General features: G+C 36.5%; 1 protein-coding gene across 1 annotated transcript; it reads right to left on the bottom strand.

Annotated features, from left to right (window-relative positions):
- Window positions 1-1,724: 1,724 nt before the first annotated feature.
- LOC134005745 (uncharacterized) lies at window positions 1,725-8,241 on the bottom strand. The gene is made up of 7 exons (XM_062444735.1): window positions 8,114-8,241; window positions 7,618-7,959; window positions 6,172-6,252; window positions 5,311-5,418; window positions 5,100-5,131; window positions 3,514-3,537; window positions 1,725-2,376 (listed from the first exon to the last, which is right to left on the bottom strand). Exons 1-7 carry the CDS (start codon window positions 8,157-8,159, stop codon window positions 2,323-2,325), a joined length of 687 nt encoding a protein of 228 aa, XP_062300719.1. The 5' UTR covers window positions 8,160-8,241; the 3' UTR covers window positions 1,725-2,322.
- Between the last annotated feature and the right edge of the window lie 2,192 nt (window positions 8,242-10,433).

The following is a 10,433-nucleotide window of genomic DNA, read 5'->3' as shown; positions in this document are numbered from 1 at the left end:
GCACTTTAAGAGCACACCGATCAACCTGTTTAGGATCAATATCGGCCGATAACGATCTGCGGCCGATCGATCGGAGCATCCCTAAATAAAGCTATTGCATGCATTGCAATCTCAATAGCACATGACATCACACAGTTACTCAATCACCACTTTACTGTAATAACATCCATGTGCTGGTAGAGAGCATTGAGGTACAGTAGAGCTCACTGATGTGTGCAGTCATAGTCAGTTTAAACAGCAGACCTCACTGAACAGGTCTGAGTGTGTGCTGCTGTCTGTCATCTTATGTTGTTCTTATTGTTGTATTGCTGTTATTGTGTGCTGTTGTATGAAATGTTATCTGATATTTACAATACTGTGGAACATCATTTTCCATTAGGGACAATAAAGTTTATTTAAAAAAAGTCCGAAAAAATGAATAAAGTCAGTAAAGTCAAGACTTTCTGGCAACTATAGGCAGTAAATAGCTCTCTCTGTGTTATACTTCATAGTTCAGTTACTGTAGTCTGTACAGAAGGTGATGGTTGAGGGTTGAGGGTTTTTAATAGTGTGTGGTTTCACAGCAGAGCGCTAAAGGACAGTCTTACTGTGGCTTTTTTTGGGCTGGTTCACATATCACTTTGACCACAATGGAAAATGACAGGGGGAGGGTTCACAGGACTTGTTGCATGTCTGTATATGCAGACAAACACAGTCAGCCAAAGCAGCTTCCCCATTTAATTTTTCATATACTTATTAACTGTGTCAGTACATAATGGAGACATTTCTAAAATGTAGAAATACTCATATTCATCTTAATACAGGAGAATACAGTCTTGTTGAGATTGTTTCTACATTAGTACAGATGAAGAAATGAAATGTATTTTTATGACCCTTGATGTTCACCTCAGACCACACTGTGCTGTACTTCCTCTACAAGAGACGTTTACTTACTCACTCCTCCCTTCTTGTAGACCATCAGAGTCTCTCTATAAGGAGGTTTGACAGTCATCAGTGTCCTTTTCTGACTCCTCCTCCATCAAACATATATTTCATATACATATTAACTGTGTCAGTATATATTAAAGAAATGTTTAAAATGTAGAAACAATATTATAATCATCCTATTAGAAGAAAGTACAGTCTTAATAATAAAGAAACTTAATTTATTCATCATTGCTGACAGTGACTCCTTCCATTCACTGCTCACACACAAACACATCAGATTAATGTGATAAAACATCAGTTCCTCTCTGAGCTGCAGTTTCACTTCCTCTTTGAGTCTATCTGCTGGCAGCACGAGTGTCCACCTTTTTTCTTTTGATTTATTTATTTATTGACAAAGTGATCTGAACTGCTCCTACTTACCACTAACATCTGGAAACACAACAGTCAATCAATATCAGAAAGCATAATGTAAACTCTTTGAATCTGGTGGCAGCAGCATAAACCATCAGAGCATCAATTGAAGTACATCAGTTATTGCTTTCTCTGCATTTGGGCCTTAAGTGTCAAACTGTGTTTAACTACATTAAGTTGATAATACTTATGGATTTTTCATTCAGGACTGTTACCTTAATGTATTATTTTTACATTGCTGTACTGATATCTAAAGTAAAGGATATAAAGTAAAGGAATACTTCTTCCAATGCTAGCACAGGTAAGAACCACGGACACCATCATGTAAGAAAACTGCTCAGGCTTTATTAAAGTGAGCATATTGCATTTTTATTTAACCTGCAGGCTTTAACTTCATCTTTCTATTAGTACAGCATGACAGCTGAAGATCTAGTTTAGCTGCAAAAACAGCATCATCAGCTTTGTGAATCTCTCATTCACACATTCATATGTAAACTGACTGATATCTGTCAGATGATCTAAAAGAGAAAGTGAGATGGACAGAGTGTTGCAGGAGATGAGGACCAGTTTGATATGTTGGCACAGAAATCAGCTGCGTGTTAAACACAGCAACAAAGATAAACATCAAAAACACAGCATTTATCTTTTTATTCATAAGTACAGTAGAAAATATATCTGAAGGATTATAATGATCAAAATATGCTTGTATAAAAGTTACATACAGCCAACAAAGCAGTAAATATATCTTATACAACAAGGACAGAGCTTTTCTGATAATGTCCCTGTTTTGGACTCAGCTTCCCTATTTTCTGTCTCATCCTTCTTAACTTCCCACAACCTCTACAAAAGCAAAAGAGAAATGAACACTGGTGCACGACATCTTACATTCTCTCCTAATCTAAGCAGGTTAAGATATGCAATATTTATATAAAAACATAAAGGTATTCAGAGGGAAAGGTCTGTTTAGAAGTTTCCTCCATCATGTCACTTCTTCATGCGTATTGTCTCATATGTGTCCTGGGCATGAGGAGTCAAACCCTGGGAGGAAAACACATTAGAAATGTAATGAGTAATACTGTGAAAGCTGTAATTGACTAAGAATAATAATGATTATTTAACATGTATGCAATCAGCTTCCCTTCATCTCCTTTCAACATATTCTCATCCTCTATTCGTATGATATCGTACAAAAAGTTGTGTATTACTTTTACTATGATATCATATTAATATTAATACATGCAGTAACATGGGTGATCAGTGAGCCTGCACAACCAAGTGTCACAGTAGTTCTTAAAATAGTGCTGAAATGTAATCTATTGATTCATGTCCAGTAATCCACCAATATTATATAGTACTTTAAAAATATAACTGCTATATTATTTTATATTAAACCAGGAGATTTTACCTCTGTTGTGACTTCATCAGTCCTGGGAAGAGGAGGATAATTCACTGGTGATTTTACTTACATCCTCAACATTTCTTAACACAAAAACAAGAAAGTGTCCTAGATTACTCAACGATATTCTGGGTGAATGTTATGACCATCAGTTTTAATTATTTCACCTTCGATTGTGAGAAATACGTTTTGTTTTGCCTGTTTCGGACAATAGCAAGAGTGGCTACATTAGCCTACCCATGATCCTCAGCGAAAAAAAGATCATGTCTCAAATCTTCTGTTCATAGTTGTCTACAGCCTCTGCAGGTCAGATACACACTATGAGACTAATAATAAGGCTGTGAAACAAGAGTTAACATCAGTGATCATTCCCAGTGACGTCATGCGCTCCCAGAAGGGAACCCCCTCTGCCCCCTCCCACTTTTTTATATTTCATTGAGAAAATCTGGGATAGGAAGTATGTAACTTAGTCTTTTTCATCACTCCACGAGCCAAACAAACTAGTGTCTACACTGAAACTACAAAATAAGTTATATTTTTAAAGTACTATATAATATTGGTGGATTACTGGACATGAATCAATAGATTAATTTTCAGGACTATTTTAAGAACTACTGTGAGACTTGGTTGTGCAGGCACACTGATCACTCATGTTACTGCATGTATTGAAATGAATATGACATTGTACGAAAATTGTGTGCAACTTTTGGTACGATATCATATGAATAGAGGATGAGAACAGCCTGCTCCTTTGCATCATTCATGGTGTAAAAACTCACCGTATAGATGCCCTCTTCACCATTCTGTCAGGGGAAGAAAACAACCATATTAGATACAATGTAATTGTGAGAAAACACACATTGTGACAAGATCTGATGAGAAAGTTAACTTCTTCATTTTTCTTGTTAAATGTTTGTAAGAGGATGTGTGTGAATGTATTTTTACACTGTAAAAGGAAAATATAAGACAGGCGTGAGAGCTTTACACTTTAGAGTGTGCATGTGTATGTGTGTGTGTGTTTCACAGTGGGTTGGGCTATGTTGCTGTTTGTGGCTAGTGATATAGGAAATAATAAAAACATTTAACAGCAAAACTCAAACACTCTTCTGTATGCACTGTGCGTTAGTGTTCAAATCAATGAATATGCATACAATGACCAGAAATAAATGAGCTAGAAAGCTTTTGTTAAAGCCACTATTTATGTTTTCATCTTATATTTTTATGTTTGTGTTTAGATATGTTTTTAATAGATTCAATTCAATTTAATTCAATTCAAAACACTGTATTTGTCCCTGAGGGGCAATTTAAAAGGCATGAGGAGCAGCATCATTGAAAAAGGACAAACAGAACATCAACAACATTAAATCATACACAAAGTGCTACAGCCAGAATATTTCCTGCGACCGTCACTAACATATATATATATATATATATATATATATATATATATATATATATATATATATATATATATATATATATATATATATATATATATATATATATATACCAAATATGGGTGAATTTACAGGATCTGTTATCCACAGCTGTTCTTATCGTAGGACTGATATGTTGATAAATGTGCAGCCTCTGAGATGTTGCACAGAGTGCAGTGCCATTATTCACAGCTGTTCTCTGTTTATTCAATCAGCTGATGACACCAGGCTGCTACAGTATAACCACACACACCTCTACACTCATCACACTGGTCAGTTATAACTCCTTATCTTTCCTTTTTATGAATTAAATGTTGGGTTAGCAGCTCATCAGCCAACTTTCTTTTGAGCAAAAGTAACTCATGTTTTATCATTGAAACACATTGCTTGGCAAATGCACCGTTATAATAGCAATCAGTGCTCTTGGCTTTTAAAGGGAATGGGAGATGACACTCTGATTGGTTTACCACGTGTTAAGCCCAAAACACACCTATGATTAATGAGGGGACTTAAGTCCAACCTGTTGAACAATGTGCCTGGTGCATTGATCATTTTTCTGCCATTCGAATATTAAAAGTGGATTTGGACACACCCTGAAGGCACTTGCTCAACGGCTGCAATTGTCCAAAATTCTTGTTACAATATCTGCTTTGATGTGTTTGTAACTTTGTGCCATGAAACTAACTTTCTAACCAAACACCCAACCTACCTCCACCTAACATGGAATTGAGCTCATAAAGATGTCACCTGAACTACGTCACTTTACCTCTGATACGTACTGTAGAAATGTTGATATGCTACATATTAATTGTGTTGAAATGTAGAGATTCAACATATCTGTGGTTTGCAGTAACACATTTCCAACATTGTATTGTGGTGACTGGGCTGGTCATATAATATATTGAAGTCAATGTAAAAGAAAGATTCACCTCACTTCGTTGTGGATTGTGTTCTTCTTGAGCTGAGTGACAGAGATAATTACATCTGATCAGTTATTTGACAGTCATTGTCCTAAAATATTGCTGTTATTACATTTTAAAGAAAGACGTTTATTTCTAACATATTGACAACACTTGAAGAGAATGTCCAGTAGCAACAAAAACAATTGTAAGAGACACACAGTAGCTTTTGATAAAGTACCTGTTTTAAGTTTCCTGTTTTTAAGCAGCAGACCAATGATGACCATTACAAGAACAGCAGTCAGACCACCCAGGATCACACTCGTCAGCTTTGTTATTCCATCACAATCTTCAAGAAAGATCATTAAATCAGTCTAAACTTTAAAATAAGTGACATGAAATGGGAAAAAATATGTTAGAAATGTTTCATTTTCAGTTTAACAATCTGCATTTCCTCATCTGTAAATGTTACTGTTAGATGTGTCGTCTACATCATCATGTGATTCATCACTGCCTTTTAATGACATGAAGATACATTTAGAAGAAAATATTTGCATCACAATCAGGGGTGCAGCCAGGGATTTTTGGCCCCATGAAAAGATTTCACATTGTTCCCACCACCACACACATAGGCCACACCAAACATGTGCAACTGCTGTAACCACCTGCTGTAACTACCTGTGCAGGCTTGTAACTATCCTGCAGTCTAATACTAACTGTACAATATTTACTGACATTGAGCTGTGAAAATATAACACTGTGCAGACATGCAGGCAGCATTCTGCATACAGTGAAATTCACTACTTGATACAAGACTGACACTCTCTATAAGTGATGTGCTGAAGGTCAGCTGTTACACTCTAAATGTAATCTTAATGTAAAAATTCTTAAATAGGAAATTCTTTCTATAGAATGATGTAACAACAAAATAAAATCAGCAGTAGATTTGTAAACCAAGTATACATACCAACTAAGTATACCACCAATTGTTACCACTGACAAGATTGAATACATTTATTTTTTCATTATAATAATAAATAATTTCCCACAGATGTCCTTCAGTAATGTTAAGTGACATGTCATTCTACATGATGCTGCTCACCTCTTTCTTCAGTTGGACATGGGGTTGGTTCATTATTAAGGGGGGTCAGGACTGTTGAACCTGGAGATGCATCTGTTGGTCCTGGTACTAGGAGCAGGGACAACTGAGTTAGTATGAATAGCTTGATAAACATTTACCTGCATTGATTAAATGTCAGATAAAACAGAGATAAAAAGCAAACACTCAGAATGTTCTATGATATTAGCAGTAACTAACGTTTGGGGAGCAAATGTAACATGAACCTGTTTCACTGTGGACTAAGCTTAACTAACAGGTTCATTTCCACCACTCATGGACTAAACCCACCTTTTTATGAAACATTGGGTGACATATTGTCGCCTTTTCAGTTTTAGTTTAGTTTACTTTTAATTCAAGAGGGACAGTGTACATTAATGAACATTTATATACAAAATAAAAAGTAAATGCACCCAATTGTAGCTAAAAGGCTAGTTTCTATTGGCAGTCCCCCTGCCAGAAGGAGCAAGGTCATGCACATAATCAAATATATCATCATCCTATTAATCACATAAAATAATTCATCATCAATACAATATACAATGTCCTGATAATCACATCAAATATTTCATCATCAAGCTACACATGTAAGCATAATATAAACCCACCCCACCCTCCCCAATTCACACACGAGACCCTGTCAGTGACCAGCACTCCAATTTGATTTTTAAACAAATTGTATGATATAGATTCTCTTATATCTTGTGGGATTTTATTCCACTCATGAGTTATTCTGTAAGAAAAAAACTCTTTAAAAAAAAAACTTTTTGTACGGAATTTCACAATCTCCTCTAGCTGCCCCTGTAGTGACACAAGTTACAGTTGATCAGAAACAGATTAGGCTGCAGAGTGGAGGGGGGGCAAGGTGAAGATGAATTTTGTACATCAAAAGCTCAAGAGTTCTCTCTTGTCTTTCTTTTCTTTGTTTTTGGTTTTTGGAACCCTTACTGTATTTTATGAAGCTGTTGAGACATTACTCTGGTACAGCCTCCTCCTCACTCACAATTCACTGTAAATAAGTGCCACCTGGTTTGGAGACAGGACTGAACCATGTCATGTAAATAGAGGGGGGTGTTTGGGCAATGCAGAGGCTAAGGGTGGTTAATTTTGGCCAGAAACCAGAAAAATAAAGCGTTAGTTTAATGAGTATCTTGTTAAAAAATATTCTATTAACGTCTATTAATGATGATGAGTTAATAAAAAATAATGTTCTTATATTTTTTTAGGGCCCCTTTCAGTCATGGACCCGAAAAATCGTCCTAACTTTTCACCCACTTATGGCGCCCTGATCACAATCATTGTTTGGTAATGTTTAAGTTTCCACTTTGTTGCATTATGTAGTTAGATAATCATGAAATATAATAACAGTATAAACATAAATGAGTAAATAGTGTGTACCAAACAAAATACAAGACTTAACAATAATCTTACCTTCAATATTTAAACGTATCTCACTGAAAACTGGAAGTCCTTTTGCGTAGATTCCACAGTAATACAGTCCAGAGTCAGATGAATTCACTTGTTTGATTTTGAGAAAAACAGTAGAACTGTTGGTACTCATTTCAAATTTTCCACTTTGAAAACCATCACAGTACTTGACTTCTTTCCCAGTACCGGTCATAGCAGAGATACAGACGATCTTGGTTTTGTTGACAAGTCTGGACCAGAAAGATTCAGATGCATATTTGGATGGATTGTTGCACTGCAGTGTAACATCTTCACCAGACTGAACCTTCACAATGTGAGACTCAGAAACTGAGACAGAGATCCAGCCTGAAACACACAGCAGAGACAAGTTGTTACAGGAAGATAAATGATACCTCCTTAATGAATTGAACAGTGATTATATAAGTTTGAATTGTGTCAGTGAAACATAGAATAAGAAAATGTTGAATGAAGTTGAGAGTTAATCAGAGTCAATACTCACTAATGCTGCAGAGACTTAAAGCTGTTATCAAGGTAAAAGTCTTCATGGTGCGTATGACTGAAGCTCTGCAATGTCCGTACTTGAAGTGAGCTCCAGGAAGGGTGCTCTCAACATAAAGAGGCGGGCTGTTTGTTGTTGCTTGTCATGTTGCTCAGACTGAATACATTAATGCTTTCAGGAGAAGTATATTGACACACACGTTTGGAGACTTGATGTCTGTCAGGAAATGTAATGCTAAGTGTCAGTCGACACTGTTTGACAAGAAGTTCCACAAGTTTGTATAAAAGCTGACATTATAATGTTAACACAGAACAATGATGTTAAATGTAGCTGCACTGAAATACAGTGGGAAAGAAATACATTGTTGTTAGGTTCATTTCACTTGAGTAATGTACTGGTGTGGTCTGTGTTTACATTACATATTCATACATCCCTACATCTAAAACATGTCAATCTCAAAGTGACTTTAAAGTCAGCCAGCTAGTGAAGATGAACAAGGATCATTGTTATGAAGTAGCATCCTCATATTTAGAAGAAGTTTGTGTTTGCTGCAGATGGAGGACATTATTTAACATCTCATCATGAGATCACACAAGAATCCATTTAGTCAGACTTCAACTTATATGTTTGTGTGAATCCAGCTGCCTTACAAGGTAAGACACTGATAGCCTGTGATAGAAAATACAGACAAAGTGCAAAGTGTCTGTAGATAAATACACTGCCACACACTATTAGAGAATCATAAGAGATGATTGAGAGGGATTACTTTGATATGACTCTGGAAAGTCCTGCATAGTATATCTTTAAATATATTGCATTGACTGTTATTGTTTGTCTGTCAACAACAATAGACCTCATTATCAGATAAATTCAGAGGCCTGATTTGGAGAAATAAAGTGTAGATGTTGGATGTCATTTCAAATGTTCCTTTTTTGACTCTTATTACAGAAAGAAGCAGGCTCAATATAATTGTAGAGAGAGGAAACAGCAGGGCTTGGTTCTGTTGAGCAGTATAAAGCAGACTATCTGAGAGGGAGAAGTGGAAAAGTTGGAGCACAGCAGTGTGACTTCTTCACCAAGCCGGACCTCCACAGTGTGAAACTCAGAGGCTGAGACAGAGATCCAGCCTGAAACACACAGCAGAGACAAAATGAGATAGAATCCTCCACTGATAAACAACAAACACAAGAGTTCCTCTAATCATTTGTTCTAGGAGAGAGGTTTGATGAAAGAGGAAGGTGTGTTTTTCTACCACTCACTCATAGTGCTCCACTATTGTAGCAGCATAAATAACAACATGAGAGCTGAGCTGATACTTTAGTGCTGGTTGTAGTGCACATGGTGTGAATGTGTGAGGACTGGTGTGAACAGACAAGAGTTTCATTCACATGACAGCGCAGGCAGAGGTGGTTGGTGCTGAGAATAGACGACTGAGAACAAAGTGGAAACACTTCTCATTTTGACCTGTATCTCTCTGCTTTGTACCAAACTCTACACTGAACAAAGGTTCATCTAAAATTTATCTTTTTATTCACTTTTGTATGATAGCAAACACATATATGATCCAAATATGGGCAGGGGTAATAGACTCAGTAATTGTTGTAGTATTAAAATTGTAAATTATCAACTTCAGAGAGAACCAGGTCTTTATTTGACACAGACTTATAAACACATGTATTCATTCCTCATTTTTCCTGTTTCTCTGTAGATCAGCAAACATCTTGTTTGATCTGCTATGGTTTCATTTTGCAGTTGGTGCTTTTGCAAACTCAACATCTCAACTCCACCCAACACTGGACTATAGACTCAGTTTCAACAAGCACATTAATGACACTCAAAAAAGGAATCACCAAATACTATTAGTCATCAGGAAGCTTAAAGGACTCCATGTTGCCTCCTGTCTCCTGCTACTGTTGTACCAGAGCATTATTCAGCCCATCCTACTGTACTGTTCCACCTGCTTCTTTAACATGTTATCTCTTACCAACTGGAACAAAGTCACACACATAACTAACACTGCTGCCAGGATAATTGATCTCCCCACACCCAACCTCACAGCACTAAATAATAAAGCTATTGCATGCATTGCAATCTCAGTAGCACATGACATCACACAGTTACTCAATCACCACCTTACTGTAATAACATCCATGTGCTGGTAGAGAGCATTGAGGTACAGTAGAGCTCACTGATTTGTGCAGTCATAGTCAGTTTAAACAGCAGACCTCACTGAACAGGTCTGAATGTGTGCTGCTGTCTGTCATCTTATGTTGTTATTATTGTTGTATTGCTGTTATTGTGTGCTGTTGTATGAAATGTT

The sequence above is a fragment of the Scomber scombrus genome, chromosome 23 (genome assembly GCF_963691925.1).
Source record: "Scomber scombrus chromosome 23, fScoSco1.1, whole genome shotgun sequence".
NCBI lineage: Eukaryota > Metazoa > Chordata > Actinopteri > Scombriformes > Scombridae > Scomber > Scomber scombrus.
Note: the sequence above shows the minus strand (reverse complement) of the source record. Positions and strands in the feature narration are given on the sequence as shown.